Genomic DNA, 19995 nt, shown 5'->3' with positions numbered 1-19995 from the left:
ATTTGGCTTTCCAGCACATTCCAACAAACCCAAAATTCATGGGAGAGTACCACTCACCACTGTGTCCTTTTTGGGGATGTTCTTCTCAAGGCAAGCACCACTGCTGGGCTCCATGCCTGGCCTCAGTGCATAACCAGCAGACTGGACTCTCCAGGACCAGCCTGGGCAGAGCTGCACCTCATCCCCCCAATAGCAGGCAGTGCCACCAGGACCATGTCGCTCAGAGACCTCCTGCCCTTACTGGTTATTCAGCTGTTGGGATGTAAAATGAATAAAAGGAGGAGAAATATGGAAAAGGAACCCTGCCCCCTGCCTGCCCCAAGTATGCTCGCTGTGCTACAGCCACTGCTTCTCACACATGGCAGGAGCAGCCCAATAGTTATCCAGGAGCATGGCTTAGCCATTAATTAATGTATTTTGGTTTATCTTTGATCACATCTCATTTCTGAGATATTTCTGAGATATATAGACCATTTTTGACATGGAGTTGTTGCTGCTCACCTTCTAAAGAAGATAAAAGTTGTATTTCTGGTTGGTGCAGACCAGGATTGCCTCCTGGCTGTAGTAGGGATTAGCTGCTCTACACCCATGGAAGCACCGGGATAAGAGGGTTTGGTTCTGAAATATATTTTAACTGTCTGTCTGCACCACAGGCTGGAGATCATTATGTCAGGGGAAATGTGTTAGATCAGCCTGAACGGTTTCTTACAGCTGGCTCTCAGGGAAAGTTTCCTTCAGCTGCCCAGCAGCACCATCTGGGCCAGTTCTACCTTTGGACTTGGCTCGCTGGCCATCCTCTCTGGCTGTGGGTGTCACACAGGGCACTCCGTGTCCCTTCCCGGCTGCTCGTGGGAGGAGCTGCAGCACCGGGAGCTGCAGGGATCACCAGAGGGAGCTGGCTGCAGCCGTCTGTGCCGGACGGTCCCAAACCCGCTCAGCTCCCACTCCCCACATGGTTCTGGAGCTACAGTGAGTGGGCCACGGACTGTTTTGGGATTCCAGCTGTTTGGGAGTGCTTGGTCTCCTCCCAGACCCAGTGGGTGTGTGAGAAGTGGCTGTTAGAGGGGACAGATTTTTAATGTTCCTCTCCCAGTGATCCTGTGGAGATTTGTGACCCCAGCAGAAAGAACCTGTCTGGCATCCTGGACTGGCCCCCTGGGGGAACCCATGGTCCTGACCTATCCCAGGAGAAGGGGCTCCACAGGCTCAGGTCTCTTCTCTACCCTCCTTCCCACAGCACTGACATCACAGGGAACTCCACCAGACAGAGACAAGGGTTTACTAAGAGTCATGTATTTACAGTCCAATATTAATTTGTGCTCTTGTTATTTATAGCTTATTTACAGTGAATCCTTATAGTCTCTGACAGTTGAATCCAGCAGATTTAGACAAAACTTTATAGCAGGCAGGCAAGGCAGTGTAGCCACAGTTTCTCCTCTTTTCCCTTTTCAGCCCTTCCAGGGGTTTCGGTGATTTTCCTTCCCTGTGGACCACAAAGGCCTGTTAATCAGTAATCATGGGAACAGTAGTGACTAATGTACAGTTCAAGTCCTAACAGTGTTGCAGGTGTTAAGAGAAAACTGTCCCACTCCTGACTTCACATACAGTGTTTCCAGGACTGAGGATTGGTTTCTCAGTACATATACCCAACTGGAGCCAGGCAGCACAAGCTCAGTCCTCTGGCACAGCTCTGTCCCTGTGACAGGCTTGTGTCACAGATGGGTTGTGTTGGCATGCAAATGTTGCTTGTTGTCCTGTCTCAGAGCTGAGCTGAGCACAGAGCAATGCTGCCTGGGGCTGCAGTGTGCCAGGCTGCCAGTGACATGGGAGGATTTTGCATTTCCTGCAGGTCACCACTGTTCCTCCTGGGAGGATGGCAGCATCAGGAAGAATGACCCTGGGGAAGGAGCCTCCAGCAGCCTCCACCACCAGTTGCCACTGAACTTGATCTTTTGCTGACAAGCAGCTGGATGCACAAACATAGGCATAACCCTCCTTCACCATATGAGGGGAGTCCTGACAGCACTGCCAGATGTGGCTGTGGGCTGGGTGAAGGCCTTCTGCAGACCACCTAGGATTGCCCTCCCGTCTTCACCACTGGGAAATGAGACTGTTCCAGGCAGTAGGCAGGGACTGATTGACAGGCGAAGTCAGCCTCTGACCTGTGAAGACAGCTTTCCTAGGACATCAGTCAATTCAAGATGAAGGTTTTTTCCCCTGGGATGTTTGCTCTGATCGTCCTCTCTTCTACAGGCTAATCTGGGTTTAGATGGAGTCTTCCACAGAATACTAACAGGGGTCAGCAAGTGGCTGGCTGTTCCCTTTTCAGATGGGTTTGCAGCCCAGCTGCCAGAGAAGCATCTTACAAAGGGACTTTTGGCTCGTCCCTGCAAATCCAGTTTCCAAGCCACGCCAAGGACAATGATGCTGTTCATGCCCCAGAACCTACTGCCCAGGACTGCCAGCCCTGGAAAAGCACCCCAGCAGCCCTGCACGAATCCCACCACCACTTCAGTCTGGGATCCCACTGCCACTGCAGCTGGGTTCTCTAGGACCACACATCCCCCAGTTTGTGCCTTTCCTGCTCAGGGGGCGATGGCAGACGGCTGCCTCCTCTGCTCCTGCCGCATCTTCAGAGCCAGCATCGCCCGGCGGTACAAGTCTGCAAGGAAGGGAAGCAGTCGAGCACTGCAGGACCCACCTGGAAACCTGTGCTGAGTGAGGGCTTCAAGGACAACCCAGCCTCCAGCACAGTGCACTCATTCCGCCTCATGGCAGAGGCAGCAGCATCTGCCTCCCCAACAGCCACCACCTTGCCCTGCAGCAGCACTTGCTTGTGCCCATGTCCCCACACCAAGCACCCCGTGGCCAAGTGTCCCTACAAAGCTCACACTCCCATTGCCAGCAGGTCAGACTCCTTGATGCTTTCAGCAAAATCTGTCCTGGGAAATACCAACCAAAGGTGCTTGAGACCCCCTCGTGCTGCTGCTCCACAGAAGATTCCTGTGACTTAATTTTATTCTTGATTTTCTTCTTCTTTTTCTTTTTCATGCCCTGCACTGGATAGAGAAATACAAAATTTCAGGTGCCACATCTGAGCAAGAATGCCTTTGTCACCAAACCACCTGAGGGGACTGTTGGTGGTGGGTCCTTCATTGTTTCCATGCACCATTCCTTACGGAGATGCTCTCTCTTCCCCTTCAGACTCCTGTGACCTCGCTCTGCACTCTGCTGGTCTGCAAGCAAAGCTAACGGGGGTGGTGGGGACCAGTGGTCCAGCATTCTGCTGTATTGCCAGGTTCCAAATCCTACCCATAGGGTGGCTCTGGGGGTCCTGACATGGTGGTGCTGGCAGTGCTGGCAGCCCCCCACAGCCCCCTCTCACCTGGGTGGAGTGTGGCCATCCTGGTGGGCACAGTCTCCTCCTGCCCGACCCTCTTGGGGAGCAGCAGCCCCCCAGTGGTCCCCGCATGGCTGTCACCCCTGTCTCCTGGTCCTTCTGGCTCCTCAGCTGGGCTCGGCATCGCCAAGCCCTTCTTCTTAACTTTCCCCTTCTTCTTCCTCCTCCTGGGGCCCTTAGTGCTCTCCTCCTGGGCAGGGTAAGGAGGATGAGAGGAAAGTGGAGCAGTCCCCCTTCCAACCCGCCCCACCCCTGGGGTCTCACTCTCTCACCAGGGGCAGGAGGCGGCAGACGGAGCGCAGGGGCCGGTTTTCCCCGTTCTTCACCGCGCCTTCTCGAGCATCCTCCCCTGGGGACGGCCGGTCCCTGGGGCGAGAGCACGCTGCGGTTGAGGTCGAGCGCTGTGGGGAGGAGGACGGGGACGGGGACACGCACCCACGGAGCCCCTCACGCACCTGCGGGCGGGCCGGCGGGCTCGGGCTGCCCTCGGCGCGGGCGATGCGGGTTCGGCGGGCGGCGGGGCCGGGGCGGCGGCGGCGCGGAGAAGCCAGCGCAGCCCCTGCAGGGTGGCACGGGCCGGGCCGGCGGAATGGCCCCGCTTGGCGACACAGGGCTCCTGCGGGCAGGGTCGGGGTCAGCCCGGCGAGCGGGGAGCGCAGCTCCGCGGGGAGCGGGAGCGGGGAGCGGGGCCAGCCCCGCACTCACGATGCGGCAGGGAGAGCGGTTCTCGTTGACCAGGCGCTCCAGGCACAGCCGCTCGATCACCTCGCAGGGCAGCAGCGCGGTCGCCGCGTCTTGCTTGTTGGCCAGCCTGGGGCATGGAGAGAGCGGAGCGCGGCCGTCACCCCGGCCTCTGGGCTCCTCGCTGCGCCACGGCGGGGGAGGCTGGGTGCTTTCTCCCAGTTTGGCTGAGATTAGGTGAGGAGTTGCCCCAGCCCCCTCCTGACACTGTAGCCCCCTCCTCAACTCCTCTCCAGGGATGCTCCCATCTCCCAGGTGCCACTGTGGTCCTCATGTCCCAGCTCCCCTCGACAGCTCCCTGGACGCCACGCCCCCTCAGCAGCCCGTGCACTCAACACATCAACAGGTTCCCACTCCCCCCCCCACCCCAAACCCCGAAGGTCACATCCCGCTGACCAGCCTTACAGTAGGAGGGGCTTCCCGGAGATGTCGGGATGGCTCAGGACGCGATTCAGGACCTTGCGGGCCTCTTCCATCCGCTCCAGGTCACTGGAGTCCAGGACGAAGAGGAGCCCGTGGGCCTCGCTGTAGTGGCTGCGCCAGGAACTGCGGGAGCGCTGCCCCCCGGGCAGATCCACCAGCGTCACCTCGAACCTGTCCACCTGCAGGCGGGTCTGACCGGGCTGTGCGTCGGGCAGCACCTCCCCGGACAGCGCTGTGTGTGGGGAGAGGGTAGGGAGTTGGCAGAGGAGCCCAGGAGCTTCCCTGCAGCATGTGCCTCCTCCTCCCGCAGCCACATCCCTGCTCCCACTTCCAGAGTTGCCCGGGCCACAGCTGGTGCTTTGCCCACTTCCCCAGAACAGTAGATGTACTTTAGGGGTCTTGGACACTTGGTTACAAAGGACGATAAAGCACTAAAGGCCAGCTTTGGTGCTGCTGCTCACCTTTCTCTATGTCCGTGATGACAGAGGTTTTCCCTGCATTGTCCAGCCCCACGACAAGGAGGGTCACCTTTCTGCAGAGTGACAACAGCAGTTGAGCATCCCAGAGGAAGGCTGTGCTCTCTGGGGAGTGATGACCACTGCAGGCCACCAGGTTTCCAGACAAGGGACCCTGCCCACAGTAGCTGCACTTCAGCCAGGAGAGGTGCAGGACAGTGACACAGGCTCTGGCTGAGCTGGGGGCAAGGGCAGGGATGGGCTCTGGTGCCTGGGAGAAGGTGAGGGCAGGCACAAGTACCTGGAGCCACCCCAACACCGTGGGACAGCCACTCTGCAGAGCCTTCAAGGTGCTTCCTATGGCAAGGATTTATTTTCAAATCATATAGGATCAAGCAATAGTTTGCACAGGCCAACATGATTCTTCCGTATGTGCAGTCAATGATTACTCCTTCCTTGGAAATAAGTTATGAGTATACACAGCAAGGGAGAGGTAGCAAGGACATTTTTACAAGCTTCTGCCTGGACTCAGGTGATTTCTGCTGTTGCCAAACAGTCCTATTTGGTCTCCAGCAATGTGCTCCACCAGAGTACACAGAGAAAGTCTTCCCCGTGGTTGACAAGCCACAGTAGTCATTTGCAGTATAGTTTTCTCCCTTGAACATACAGACCAGGCTGTGTGGGTGGCATGGCTTCACCTCCAGCATTTCAGCAGGTCAGGTCTCCTCTCTTGAGGGAGAGGACCATAAACCCCCTTGCAGTGCTGTCCCAGGGTAATTAACCTGGGTCTCCCGACACACACAGACACAGCAGTGTTTTAGAGCACCTCCTCATCTTTCTTGGGGAGCTGCTGACTTTGCACAGGGGAAATCCTGCTGGGAGCATTCCCTGCATGTGCACCCCTGCCCAGCCTGCTCCCCTGACTGCCCAGCTCCTGCATGCTCAGGGGACAGGGAGGACACACCTGTGCCTTGCTCAGCAGTTTGGGAACAGTTCCTGCAATGAGCACCACTCTCACCCTGTTACCACACTGCTGCCCTCACCACTGATAAACACACAGGAAAATGTTGTGCCCCTTGGGAGTCCCGAGGAGCAGGCACAGTGACCTACCTGATGGGCTCCTGTATGGCCTGCAGCCACGACCAGCAGTGGGAGAAGAGGTGGAACATTGTCTGCAACCCCGTGTGGAGGGATGGCCTCTCTTCGGCATCTACGCAGTGAGCAGCCCAGCGCGTCCCTGTGCTTCGTCCTCCTGCCTGTGCTCTCTCCCCATGGTTGGGAGCATCTCATCCCGGGATGCCCTGTCCCACGGCCCAGCACTGCTGCCTCCAGCCTGGTGCGCACAAGCCAAACCTGGGGATAAAATCCGTCCCTCTGGGCAATGCCCCATGGGCACAGACCTGCCAGAGGGACCCTGCCCTGACAGCCCCTTGCATCACAGGGGTGCCAGTCAGCCTCTCACCTGCTCGTCCCCACTGTGCAACCCCTGCTCACATCCCCTTTGCGTAGCAGCTGCTTAAATCTAATCTGGATTTAAATTGCTTACTCCCGCAGGCCCTTTAATCCTGGTGGGTCGGCCCAGGCCAGTGGCTGCTGGGACATTGTGTGTCGTGGGGCTGCCTGATGCACAGGGCACTGCATCACTCACCCCACTGCACCCCTGTGGTGCTGGGCAGCCTCGTGCCTCCATGGCTGGTGTAAATGGCTTGTGGTGGCCTGATGTGGGGTTTCCAGCTGAATTAATTCCTCTTCTAAGGAACAGTGTCCCTGGCTCCTTGCTGCCTAATCCTCGTGTGGATTCTCTGCAGCCCCTGCAAGGATCATCTGCTTCACAGTGTGCGCAGAGCCAGCTGCCCTCCCAGGGCCCACTCTGAGCCGGGCTGGGGGACATCACTGCTCACTGCTTGTATTTCATGCCCTAATGAGGCATGAATGCCCCCTGAGTGGCAGCTGGTCCTGTGCCGCTTGGGACAGAAGCACTGGCCACCCCCATCAAGACCCTGGCTGGGAGCAGGGGGGTGGTGGAGACCCTCAGATAACAGCAGAGGAAAAAAGACCCAGCTCCTTGATCTGTAACTGAAGCTCTTATCTTGCTTCTCAGGTTTCCTGGTGCTTTCTCCAGCAGGAGCTGCCGTCTCTGGCATTCTGCCACTGTTGCGTGTGGAAGAGAAGAAATCACACAGGGAATTCTGAGCTGCAGGAGCTCTGGATGGGGAAGTGGGGTCCAGAGGGACAAGGAGAGCCTTCAAAAGCCGTACTGTGGAGCAAACAGGAAGGCCACTGGCTCACAGTGGTCCATGCTAAACCACCCAGTGCCAATAGCACTACCTTGCACCTCTCTCCAGCACCACATGCTGTTGGGAAGCTCAGCACCTGCCCTGGGCAAGGGAGGTGCCCCAGAGCAGCGCCCCAGGCAGAGAGCCATGTGTGGTTAATGGTTGATGGAGGAAGTTTCTGTTCCGACATCACTGCCATATTTGGGGTGACTGGTCACGCCTGTGCTACTGATGGCGTGGCAGTGGCTGCACCTCAGCTACCCTAGCCTGGCCCAGGGACAGAACCCTATCCCCAGCCTGATGGCCTTTCCTGGTTGCTTCTGTGCCTGTGCCAGCAACTGCTGGGACCAGTGTCAGAGCCAGCTTTGCAAGCAGCATGGGGATGGGATGCTTTTTGCAGAATTAGCTGTACCAGGTCTGAAATTACTTGCTGGAAGTGACAGTGCCTGCCTCTGAGCTTAGAGATGGCACTGCTAGTGGACATCCTGGCAGGGGATGGGAGGAGGCATGACCACAGCTGCTATAAATAGAGAAGTGCCATGTGTCAGGCAGTCCTGGAGGCAGTGGCTTGGGTTCCTGAAGGGTAGCAAGATCTCATCTCCCTCTGGTACCAATGGACTTCCAGAGATCTCTGAGCACTTGGGGTACTACTGTTTTTAACGTAAGTGTTAAAAATCCCTGGCCAAACCAGCGCCAGGGACAGGGAAAACCCCTGTGAGCCTGAGGAAGCTCCAGTTCACTCCTCCCAGTGCACACACACTGGGATCAACAGCCAAGAAAAACCTCAAAATCCACCCCAAATCTGGTGAAACCCATACTCGGCTCTGGAGAGGTGGTGCAAGGGCCAAGCCTGCATCGATGGGCGTTCTGCTGTGCCTGGGCTCAGGTTACAAGTGAGTGACTGGCCCTTCGCCCACACAGATGACCAGACAGGGTGCAACTGAAGACCCTATGCCAGGGCCATGGGGACCCCCAAGGCAACACCAGTGGGGACCCGCAGGAGCCATTCTCGTTTCCTTGGTGACTGTTGCCAGGTGAGAAACTCTAAGGCAGAATTTATTATCTTGGTGGATAAATGAAGATGTTCCTCACCAGAGCTATATCCAGACTGTGCCCCGGCACGGTGCTGGGCTGGACACTCTGGTGACAGCAGGAGCCCCTGAGGGGAGGCTGTGCCTGAGTCGCTGGGGCTGCCTGGCCCCTGGCATCGCTCCCCAGAAGGTGGCACGTGCTTTGGGGCTATTTCTGCCTGCTGGAGTGTCGCAGGAGAGGGGATGAGCCGAAACCACCAGGACCGCGGAGGAGCGCAGATGGACGCGGGCTGGCGAGCTGCCCTACCTTGGCTTCCCTAGACCCGGTGAGTATGTGCCGGCATCGGGCACTCTGGGAACCCTGCCTGACACCCCTGGGGCAAAAAGCAGAGTGGGGGGGACAGCTGGGAAGCTTTCATATGGAGAATGATGGTTTGCAAGGGAACACGATGGGTGCTGCAGAACTATAGGGGCTTCTAGGGGCTGACTGCAGCCTGTACTGAGAGTCTTGAGCTGGGGTGACACCAGAGCCAAGGTGATGACAAAGATCAAAAAGTCACAGCTGAAATATTAGCAAGCTGTCCTGCTTTGCTTGGAACTGCATCAACTCCATCCAAAAAGGGTTCTGTGGGGGGCAAGGTCACTCATAAGCTTTGAGGAGAGACTCATCTTTCTATTTAATGCACTCTATGACAGCACGCTGGGGTGGTAGATATTCAAATAGTCGCATTGTCCCTTTAAATCCCAGCACGGCAGTGGTGGCTAACGATAACCCCGGATCATACCATCTCCTAAATCCCAAGAGCTAATTACAGGCAAACGCCCCACAGTCAGGCTGGGAACGCAAGATAATTACAGCCTGTGACATGGAGACCTGTTGGTGAGGAATTGGGGCACCAGGCAGGTTTACTGGCATGGTACGGAGCAGCATGGATGGTTTACATTCCACCGCCAGCAACCGTTCCACAAGCTATTTTGGGTAAGGGAGATTGTTTTTCCGGAGCATTCTTTGCTCCCCCACACTGATACCATCACCCTGTGTCAGATGCAGAAGCAAGCAGGAAATGTGCAGGGAGCCGTTTGCTCTTCACCCAATTCCTGACAGGGTGCTTCCCAGCCAAAGCACACACAAATTCCTGGGAGAGGTTTCGATTTGAGCACTCTCTTTGCCCTGCTCTCTGCTGCAAGACAAGCTGCCAGCTTGCTCCTGTGCCACACACACAGCTCTAGGAAGCCTCTGTGATGGCTACAAGCCCTATCCAGGCTCCTACAATGCTTTTGCTGAGAGCATTACAGTACTCCTGCTGCTTTCCTGCACGGGGAATAGGAGAGTGTAAACCACTCCTCCTGCCTGCCAGGATGCCTGGGCAGGCACAGGAGCACCCTGGCTGGGTTATAACACTGCCTGGGCTGTATACTCTTACACCAGGGGCGACCTGGGGGGAAGCAGTTAATTAAAGGTATTTTTAACCCTTCCAGCCTGGTTTAGTGTTACAGCATTACCTGCTGCCTGAGCTGGGACTGTAGCCAAGGAGGCATGACTTCAAAATGCGTATTTATTGCAAAGACCTATAAATGCACCCAAAGGTAACTCTGCTTTCTTGTTGAAGAATTGAAGCTGTGAGGCAGCAGTGACATGGCCCATGCTCTGCAGGCAGGCATCCTGGCTCTGGCAGCACTGAGCCCAGTGTCTGGATCCCAGTGGGCTCAGCACAGCTTCCAGTGAGATTTAGAGAGATGAGGTCCTCAGCACAAGCATCTGTTTTTCTCCCAGGAGGATCAAGGACTGAGGCTGGGTGAGGAACTGGAGCGGTGAAAGCAGTCACTTGATGAAGCAAATGGAATAAATATTTCCCCAGCCAGAAACTATTCCACAGACTGCTGGGGCAGGAAAAATTACAGCTGGGTTACTGAGAAAGCAATGCAAAATCCAAACAGTTTAGCCTGTGGAAATCAGTCATTTGCAAAGCTATTTCCAAACTAAGTAAAAAATTCCTAGCTCATGGATTCCTCGGAATCTCCCAGCCCTGCTAGTCACGGTGGAGTGGTTGCACGGAGGGGGACACAACTGTGTCCCCTGCTCACGGCGTGCCAAGTGGGGGGCACTTTTTGATTTCCAGCACACTGGGGGTTTTAGAGGTCAACACAGCCCCACCATCACTCCATGTGGCACCAGCTGAATGTTTAATCCCCTGCACAGATCATGTTCCTGAGGTGGTTTCAGATCTGAATCAGGGAAGCTTGGCCATCCCCACACCCTGAGCAGCTGCCTCCACCTCTGTGTGCAGGGCTATATTTGGAAAGGCAGCAGTGTGCTCTTGGCACGTCCCAACAGCACCCTGGGAGTGATGTCTGCTCCAGGTCCTAGTGCAGTGAGAAGAGGAGAGGAGAGGAAAGCTTGGGGAGCATGCTGGCAGCTCTCCCTACCTGGGCTCTTTAAGAGCTCTGGCTCAGAGCTCCCTGTCTTTTCCAAACAGCTTTTCTCTTCTCCTTTTACAGGAGCTGAGCCACCAGGCAGGCATGTTTAAAGCAGACATGGTTATTTTGAGAGTGAGAGCCAGCGAAGGAGCCTGCTCCCACCCTACATCCAGCCCGGGCTCCCACACACAAATGCCCTGGCACATCCACAGGCAGCCAAGGGGCTGGAAAAGCTGCACAGCAAACCCTGCGTTTCCCATGGAGGGTGGCCACCACAGCCACTGCCCTTTGTGCAAAGTGTGTTGTGTGAACACTGGGATTAAAAAAAATAATAAAGGCTGGGATTAAGATATTAATGAAGCTGGGAAGCTCTCCAGGGTAGGGCAGACATTTGTGGAGACAGGACAATTGACATCCACACATGGTGGTGGGACTCTGACTGGTGCCGTGGGCATTCCCAGGTAGAGGGAGACACCCGAATGCTGATGCCTGCAGAAAACATGGGGAAGGGACTCAGGTGACACTGTTCCAGTCCTGGGCAGGGAAAATTGGTTTCTCCTTCCCTATGCTTTTTTCTCCTATTCCAGCTCCTGATAGTGAGGTCTGGAAAACACATGAGCTTCTAGGAGCTTCTGTAATGGAAGTAACATGCACCCCACGTGAACTCCTCGATTTCCTAAGTGGTCCTAGACATCATAGAATCACTGAATCATTAAGGTTGGGAAAATCCTCTAAGATCATTGAGTACAACAGTTAACCCAGCACGGTAAAGTTTACTGCTAAACCATATCCCCAAGTGCCACGTCCAGAGGTTTTTTGAGCACTTTCAGGGATGGTGACACCACCACTTCCCTGGGGAGCTTGTTCCAACGTCTGATTGACCTTTCAGTGAAGCTTTGTTTCCTAGTATCCAATCTAAACCTTCCGTGATACAACTTGAGGTCATTTCCTCTTGTGCTGTATCTTATTACTTGGGAAAAGAAAGCCACCCCAACCTGCCTACAACCTCCTTTCAGGTAACTGTAGAAAGCATTAAGGTCTCCCCTGAGCCCCCTTTCCTCCAGGCTGAGTCCTCCCAGCTCCTTCAGCCTCTCTTCACCTGACTTACCCTCTAGACCCTTCACAAGCTTTGTTGCCCTTCTCTGGACATGCTCCAGTCCCTCAGTGTCTTACTTGAAGTGAGGGGCCCAAAACTGAACATGGGATTTGAGGTGTGGCCTCAGCAGGGCACAGTACAGGGGGACAATCATCGTCCTCATCCTGCTGCCACTCTATTGGTGATACAGGCAGATGAGAAGCCAGCACAGTCCCCCTCTGTTTGAGTTATATCCTAATGGGCACTTCCAAGGCAGTTTCACACCATCTTGGATGTCACTTAATGGCATGAAGCTGTATCAGGATAGGTTTAGGTTAGATATCAGGAAAAGGTTTTTCACCCAGAAAGTGGTCAGGCACTGGAACAGGCTCCCCAGGGCAGTGGTCACAGCACCAGGCCTGACAGAGCTCAAGAAGCATTTGGACAACACTCTCAGGCACATGGTGTGACTCTTGGGGCTGTCCTGTGCAGGGCCAGTAGTTGGACTCGATGATCCTAGTGGGTCCCTTCCACCTCAGAGTATTCTATGATTCTATGTCACTTCATCTCCACTGGCCCGGGACTGTTCCGCTCCTGGGAGGACTCAGAACAAGGCCAGCCAGCAGCCACCCAGGATCCAGCCACTGTATATAGGAACAACTGGATAGGACATCCCCAGCGCCCTGTTGGCTTGTGACAGCCCAGGGTCAGGCAGTTGCTCTGTGACCGTGGTGTCCTGGGATGTCTGTGCAGCCCCAGCTGTGCTGGGCTCGCAGGCAGAGGTGCAGGAGTGGAGCTGGCAGGGACAGGGAGTGGCAGGGCAGTGGGACAGAATCCCTGGCTGATGCTATCTGTGACACAGATCTTTTTATGTCCTGTTTACTGTTTACAGTGCTAAGCTGTGGACAGGTGGGGTCAGGCTGCAGAGGTGACTCATGGTGTGAACAGCCTGCTGCCTGTTAGTGCTTGGGTCAGAAAATGGGATAATAACCGGTATGGAAAACGCTGTGAGGCTTTGTCTCTCCATTCCTCTTGATGGCTGCTGGGGTTTATGGATACAGGACTGGAATTCTTGCTTGCTTAAACCATTGCTCTTAACTATTTCATCATGAAGCAGGGGAAATTAAAAATACGATGAGTCGAAGCGCAGGCGTTGCTCAGCTGAGGGCTTGGTGACCTGCCAGGCTCCTGGGGAATGCTTTTAATTTGGCTAAGTGGAAGTTTCATAAATGGTACAAAGGGTGCGTTGCTCTTGCTGCTCACACGGAGCTGTGGGTGCAGCTGGCAGCACCGCATGACGTGCCGTCACTGGCTGAGCACCCAGCTGGGCACAGCTGCTGCTGTGCACAGCTCCCACCCCAGCTGGCCCCTGGCTGGTGGCAGGCTCCTGTGTTTTAGACACTTCCTTCACACTCTGCCCTGCTAGAGGTTTTTTTTGGAGAGGCTGCTTTCCAAAAACAGCTTGAAAATATGTAACTAGCATACCAGAACTGAGCTGTCACACGTAGATCTCCAGTCCCCGCCGGTCAGGCCAGTCCCCATGAGCTCATGGGGTTTGTGGTTTCCTGAAGCAGCTGTCCATCCTTGGAAGGAAAAGCAATGAGCAGCTGCAGGGACAGGGATTGCTTCTGTGTGGGAATTGCAGTTGGGGCAGACACGGCCTCCAAGGCCTCAGGCGGTTTTATTCCCAGCTCTGCTGCTGATAAGCCCGAAAGCCCTGGTAATGCTTCCAGCCTGGTATAATGGGAAAAACTCTTGTGCATGGGGTTTGGGAAGTTTTGTGATTTTGGCTTGCATGGGGAAGGTGAGTGGACACTGGCCTGGCTGCTGAGGCATGAGCACTAAGTGCCTTTTAAAAGTTGCCTAAAAATTCCTGGTCTGCCTAAACCAGGAAAAATTGGCCAATGTCAAACACTCTTTGCTTTGTACCATCTCTTCCAGCCAGCCAATGTGTGCACAGGCTGGACTGAGGAATCTGGCAGGCAGTGGGTGCTCGGGCAAAACAGTGGGTGTGCATCCCTGCCTGTGTCCACACTGCTGCTCATGGGAAAAAGGTGGGCAGGGCTGGTGCTGGGGCCACTGTGTGTGCTGGGCAGAGCAGGGACCACCATGGCCATCGAGGTGGGGAGCAGCCCACACAGCCTTGTGTTCCCACCACTGTGCAGGTGACCAAGGTGGGACAGACAAGAGGGCTGTAGGGCTGAGTGGTGGGCTCAGCGATGGGAGGTTTGCCTCTGTCAGCAAGTCCATATAATCCATCACCTTGAAGGTAGGATCCTTGAAGGTAATGGGAAAAGTAGTCTGTTGCTCATCTGTAGGCTAAGGTGGTTTTCACTACGTCTTACCTGGAGGCAGCAGCATCCAGGATACAGGAGCCACATCTCCCCTGTGACATCCTACCCAAATCTTGATACAGATATGTATGAAGCCGCCTGCCAGATCCAAAGGGGTGTCCCTGACACAGCTTGGCTTGCGAGATACCAAAATGCTCTCTCCCTTGGCAATGCCCTTCCTCCCACATGCTGCCCCGCATGGCACAGGGCCACAGGCTGGTGGGTGCCCTGGCCTGGCCCCACATACCTTCCCCAGGGCTGGAGCTTGGTTCAGATCTGAGGCAGCAGTGGGTACAGGCAGCTCTTGGGCAGCTGACTGATGCAGGCAGGGCTGGCACCCACACTGGCATCCCCTCCTGCCCCACAGTGGGACCCCGCTGTCCCTGGAGCTGCCTGACAATTCTCCCCTGGAGGGACCCTCCATGTTACTGCACCTTGGGGTGTTGGTAGCTGCCAGGACATGATTGGGCCAGGATTTGGCTGAGAGGTCCCAAGGAGGACCCAAGAGAGCCCAGAACACATGCAGGGTGTAGCATGGAGGTTGATAGGGCTATAGCTGGGGGAATGTGAGTCCCAGGGTGGGTGCTGCAGGGGCAGGGGGGGGCCGGCCATGCTGGGGATGTCCTGGAGTGGGGTTTCCCTGCAGAGGCAAGGAGTCCTTGGTAGAAGATCCTCGACAAAAGCAGGGCTGTTGGGGCAAGAGGCTCCACGCCAGGTGGGGATCACGGTACAGCAGTTGCGGGGGGCCCCAGCGCTGGAGGCTGGCGGGCAGGGTGGGGCTGGGGTACCTGGAGCGGGGACCCCGGGCTGGAGGGTCGGGGCCCGTCGGGGCGGTCCCGCAGCAGTGCCGGTGCAGTGCCGCCCGTCGGGGCTCGGTGCGGCGGGGCAGCCCCGCCCCGCCCCGTCCCGCCCCGCAGCGCGGCTCTTCTCTCCGCTGCAGCCCGGGATGGCGCCGCGGCGGGGCTGAGCGCCCGGGCCGGGCCGGGCCGGGCCGGGGCCGCCATGGACAGCCCGAGCGGGGACTCCCCGCCCGCCGCCGCCCCGTCGCGGGCGAAGCTGCCGCTCGGCATCGTCTTCTCGACGGCGCTGTTCTGCGGGGAGGGGGCGGCGGCCACCGTGCTCTGCCTCTCCTACAGCCACTCCGACGACCGCTTCTGGCTGGCGCTCACCGTCTTCTTCGTGCTCTGCCCCTCCGTCCTGGTGCAGCTCACCCTCACCTTCGTGCACCGCGACATCAGCCGCGACCGCCCCCTCGTTCTGCTCATGCACCTGCTCCAGCTTGGCCCCGTTATCAGGTGAGCGCAGCGAGGGGCGCGGGGACCCCCCCGCACTAATGCGCGGACCCCCGGCAGGTACACGGAGACCCCTGGCACGTCCGCGGGCACCGGATGAGAGCGGGAAGCGGTGTCAGGCAGGACGGGAGCCCCGGGAACCACCTGTCAGCAGCCATCTGTCCGGTACGCCCGGAGCTGCTCCTGCCGGCTTCTCGTCCCTCCTCCCCGGAGCTGCTGCTGCTTCTCCCGGTTCCAGGGGGTCCCCTGCTCGCCTCCCCTTCCCTAGCGGTGCAATGGGCGCTCCTGCCTGCCAGACTCCTCTCCGGGCAGGAAGTGGCTCTGCCAGCCTGTTGCATCCCAGCTGCTGGAAAGGCACTTTGCAGAGTCCTGTCTGCACCCAGAGGCTCTCCCAGTGCCTGCAGTTTGCCATCTCCTTGCTGAGAGCACAGATGGGAATCCTGGCTGGGTGCTCGAGGGTGAATAGGAGCACCCTCAGAGAAGGTCCCCAGGCCTGGAACAGGTGAGGTTATGGGACATGGAGGAGAGGAGCTGGGAACAGGAGTGGGGCTGGCATGGGAGCTCCTGGGCCACTGGATCGTGTTGGGAAGAGAACAGTGAGGGGGTGGATATTGCACAAGCTGGAGATGTGCTGACCTCTCATTCCTTGGGAATGCTGCAGTACTTCCTGGGCTGCTGTCACCTGGCCACCCTTCCCAGTGAGAATGCAGGGAAGGAGGCAAGGCAGAGCCGCCATCTCCAGGGGTGAGCCAGGAGCCCCTCTTTGGGGCCCACAGAACTGCAAAAACACGGTGGCCTGCACCCCACTTCCTCCATCACTGGAAACAAGCAGAGTGCTGGAGGTGTCCCCATCACCACATCCCGTCTTCAGAGGTCGCTGGGGGCCTCACCTCAGTGCTGCCAGGCCGCAGTGGCCCACGATGGTGTTGTGGGTCTCACCACACTGACCGAGGCTATCTGAGGCAGTTATGGTGGAGTTTGGCTGCTTGCAAGAGCCAGCTGGAGCTGCCTGGGTAGGCTGCTTCAGCCGTCTGCTCGGGCCGGAGATGGAACCCAGCCTGCTGAGAAGGTCTGGCAGGGCAATAGGAGCCAACTGGGACTGCCCTTGAAGCTTGGGATGAACCCTTGAAGCTTGGGCCTTTGGGATGAAACCGTTTTCCCATTTGAGTTTGCAATGAGGCATGCGCGCTGGCCTGATCTGTTGAGAGAATTTATCCAAAAACCTCATTCCATGTGGGTCTGATACAGATAAATTTCTGCTGCCCTAGTGAGAACTCATAATGATATCCTGTTGGTCCCAGGGCTAGCTGGTCCCCAGGCGTGAGCCAAGCCTGTTGGATGAGTCCTCCTCTGCTGATTGCCTCTTGTCATGTACATCCACCCCATGGCTGTGTGTGGAGGGGCTGGGGGGTCCCCCTGCCCGTGCAGTGGGGAGCAGTACAGGAGAAAGTCACATCCCCACCCACACGTGAGGATGCCCCGCGGAAAACGGCCTGCGGAAGGGCTGTCTTATCTGCCCATGTCACACACGGCTTCACCCTGTGCTCCCCTTCCTGCTGTCCCCACCAAGAAGGAAGCGTGGAAGCCTTCTTCTGCTCAAGAGCAGAGATCAAAGACAGTTTTTCCCTCTGCTTAGAGGAAGAGGTTTTGCCAGTTGGGAAAACAGAGCCCAAGGGCGATTAACACCTTCCTGTAGCTGTAGCTCCCAGCAGAGCCACTGTTTCTGTACCCTGAATGCTGCACCTCTTGCAGTAGCTCTTGCAGTTTCATCCATCACTGGGGCAACTGTTGCCCCTCTGCCCCATATGATTCACCCGGAGTGCTGCAGCAGAGGAGCAGCCACCAGGCACCCTCATGATCCTGGTGTGACTCTGCCAGTGTCTTGCCATCTCAGGGCCAGGAGCTGCCCACAGCACTGCTGGACAGTTGCCCAAATCAGTTGGGCTGCACTCAGCGGGAGGAGGGTCTGGCCAGTACCAGGAGAGTCGGGTAGAGCTGCCAGGAGTGGGGCTGGGGGCCAGCTGGGAGGCTGGCAGGGTGACATCTCCTGTGTCCCCACAGGTGCATGGAGGCTCTGCTAGTGTACTGCAAGTCAGGGAAGGAGGAGGAGCCCTATGTCACCATCACCCGCAAGCGGTGGCTGCGGAAAGGCTACGAGGTGGAGATGGAGCAGGAGGTGGGACACTCGGAGCGCCGGCTGGCCACGCACCGCAACGCTTTCAAACGCATGGCTGTCATCCAGGCCTTCCTGGGCTCCACCCCACAGCTCACCGTCCAGCTCTACATCAGTGTCTTGGAGAAGTACGTCCCTGTTGCCCGAGGTAAGGGTGCCTGGCACGTGGGCTCCCTAGGAACCCCACCAGGGCACAGTGGCAGCTCCTTAGCTGTGCGTGCCAGTGTGGCATCCAAGCAATCCAAACAGTTGTTTCTGGGATTACAACTGCCACTGGACTCCACTAAATGTGGAGCACAACCCACAGAGGTTGGGCACTCATCAGCTCTCTGCTTTCCGGCTTGCAGTGAAGCTGAAGACAGTGGGAAGAGTTGACCATGACTGAGGTGCCAGGCTCTGCTCCCAGCCCCAGTTCTTCTGGGTATCTGCCCTACAGAGCCATGCTATCCCCTCAGTGCCCTGTTCCATAAAAATGTCAGGTCCCTGCCCCAGGCTGCTCCAGCCTCCTTTGTTTTTTTCCATCTAGCTACAGGCTATGGCTTCCCTACAGTCCCTCCACTGGATCTATTTCTGTACCTTTCCCAACAGCCAGAGCTCCTAGCTCAGCACTCCCACTCCCAGGCTCCCTTGCGAGCTCCCAGGATGTTTATGTGCTTGGGGGTGGATGTGCCAGAGCAAGCTTTTAACTCCCACTCCTGCACGCTACCAAGCCAGGCAGAACCTCCTGCTGCCAGCAGCTCCTCTGAAAGCCACCTCATCATGAGGACTGTCACCTCCAGCTGTGAGCTGTCCCAGCAGCGCTCACACTGAGCCTCCTGCTGCGAGCCCCAGGGTTTGGCACCCTGCATTTCTCATCCAGGATTGGCACCCCATGTTTCCCACATGGAGCTGGCACCCCAGGCTTTGCACCTCAGGCAGCAGAGAGGCTGGACACACAGTGCAGTCCCTGATGCTGCCTGACTCCCCTGCTTTCTCCCTCTGCAGCCGTCCTCATGGCCATCTGCCTGGTGTCGGTCACCTACGGAGCGCTCGTCTGCAACATCCTGGCCATCCAGGTCAAGTACGATGACTACAAGGTCCAGCTGCGGCCACTGGCCTTCCTCTGCATCGTGCTGTGGCGCAGCCTGGAGATCTCCACCCGCGTGGCCGTCCTTGTGCTCTTCAGCACCGTCTTCAAGCACTGGATCATCCCCATTGCCCTGGCCAACCTGCTGGTGGTCTTCTTCTTGCCCTGGGTGCAGTTCTGGCGCAGCGGCACCCGCCTGCCCGACAACATTGAGAAGAACTTCAGCCATGTAGGCACGGTGGTGGTGCTTTGCGCCTTCACCCTCCTCTATGCCAGCATCAACATGTTCTGCTGGTCGGCTGTGCAGCTCAAACTGGCCGACCGGGACCTCATCGACAAGTCGCAGAACTGGGGCCGCCTGGCCGTGTACTACGTGGCCCGGCTGGCCGAGAACACGGCCCTCGTCATCCTCTGGTACTTCTTCAAAACAGACGTCTACGAGAACGTCTGCACCCCACTGCTGGTAGTGCAGCTGCTCCTCGGCTACTGCCTGGGCATCTACTTCATGCTCCTCTTCTTCCAGTACCTGCACCCCTGCCGCCAGCTCTTCCGGCACAACGTCGCTGACTTCCTTGCACTGTGTCTGCTGCCGCCGGCACCCACCAGGGACCCCGCTGTGCCTCGAGGCACCCTTTGAGCCCGGTGTGAGGCACAGCATTGTCTGAGGCACAGCTAACACCCACCTCTTCCAGCTGACTGCAGGCATGGGGATGGGCAGCACTGGGCTGCACCGGCAGTCGGAGGATGCTTGCGGCATGAGCCAGGCGCTGCCTGGTCCTGCAGTGGCAGCAGGTCCCAGTGTGTCTTCACGGTGGAAGGGGGACAGGAATGTGCTCACCTGCCCAGGACCATACATGTGGACATGGAGGAGGGTTGATTTGGATTTGATACAAGAAAGGAGTTTTTTACAATGAGGGTGGTGAGGCACTGACACAGGTTGCCCAGAGAGATGGTGGACATCTCATTCCTGAAAATATTCAAGGCCAGGTTGGATGGGGCTCTGAGCAACCTGGTCTAGGTGAAGATATCGCTGCCCATGGCAGGGGAATTGGACTAGGTGGCCTTTAGAGGTCCCTTCCAACCCAAACTATTCTGTGATTCTACAATTTAAGGACTTGTGGGGTGACCAAACCACCTGCTGCTGCAAGCTGGCTGCTGTGCAGTGCACAGCCCCTGGGGTGCCCTACACCCCCACCTGCTGCTAGGATGTGTACTGTGACCTTGGGCCATGGGTGCCATTGGGACTGTTTTAAGCAGTAAAGAAACTTTGCTGTGACTGTGTGTCTGGGTGCTGGCAGTGACTCATGCAGAG

General features: G+C 57.0%; 2 protein-coding genes across 2 annotated transcripts; one reads left to right on the top strand and one right to left on the bottom strand.

Moving 5' to 3' along the window:
• Nucleotides 1-1943: 1943 nt before the first annotated feature.
• Nucleotides 1944-6188, bottom strand: ARL13A (ADP ribosylation factor like GTPase 13A). Its single transcript, XM_050310875.1, has 9 exons — nt 6130-6188; nt 5026-5096; nt 4547-4796; nt 4106-4211; nt 3856-4016; nt 3673-3766; nt 3386-3590; nt 2958-3059; nt 1944-2662 (listed from the first exon to the last, which is right to left on the bottom strand). Exons 1-9 carry the CDS (start codon nt 6186-6188, stop codon nt 2586-2588), a joined length of 1125 nt encoding a protein of 374 aa, XP_050166832.1. The 3' UTR covers nt 1944-2585.
• A 2751-nt stretch (nt 6189-8939) lies between these two features.
• XKRX (XK related X-linked) lies at nt 8940-19959 on the top strand. The gene is given in 5 exon segments (XM_050310355.1): nt 8940-9305; nt 15093-15447; nt 17506-17765; nt 18602-19254; nt 19256-19959. Coding segments are annotated over 5 exon segments (1407 nt in total). The 5' UTR covers nt 8940-9259; the 3' UTR covers nt 19349-19959.
• Nucleotides 19960-19995: the final 36 nt, after the last annotated feature.

This window comes from Myiozetetes cayanensis, unplaced genomic scaffold (assembly GCF_022539395.1).
Source record: "Myiozetetes cayanensis isolate MyiCay16 unplaced genomic scaffold, myiCay2020 scf15, whole genome shotgun sequence".
NCBI lineage: Eukaryota > Metazoa > Chordata > Aves > Passeriformes > Tyrannidae > Myiozetetes > Myiozetetes cayanensis.
The sequence above is the reverse complement of the archived record's forward strand: the minus strand, read 5'-3'. Positions and strand labels throughout refer to the sequence as shown.

Coding starts and splice junctions, on each gene's coding strand:
- ARL13A (XM_050310875.1), bottom strand. CDS start 6,188: ATGTTCCACCTCTTCTCCCACTGCTGGTCGTGGCTGCAGGCCATACAG. Junction 4,797..5,025: donor CATCACGGACATAGAGAAAG/GTGAGCAGCAGC, acceptor CCCCACACACAG/CGCTGTCCGGGGAGGTGCTG. Junction 4,212..4,546: donor TCCGGGAAGCCCCTCCTACT/GTAAGGCTGGTC, acceptor TCCATGCCCCAG/GCTGGCCAACAAGCAAGACG.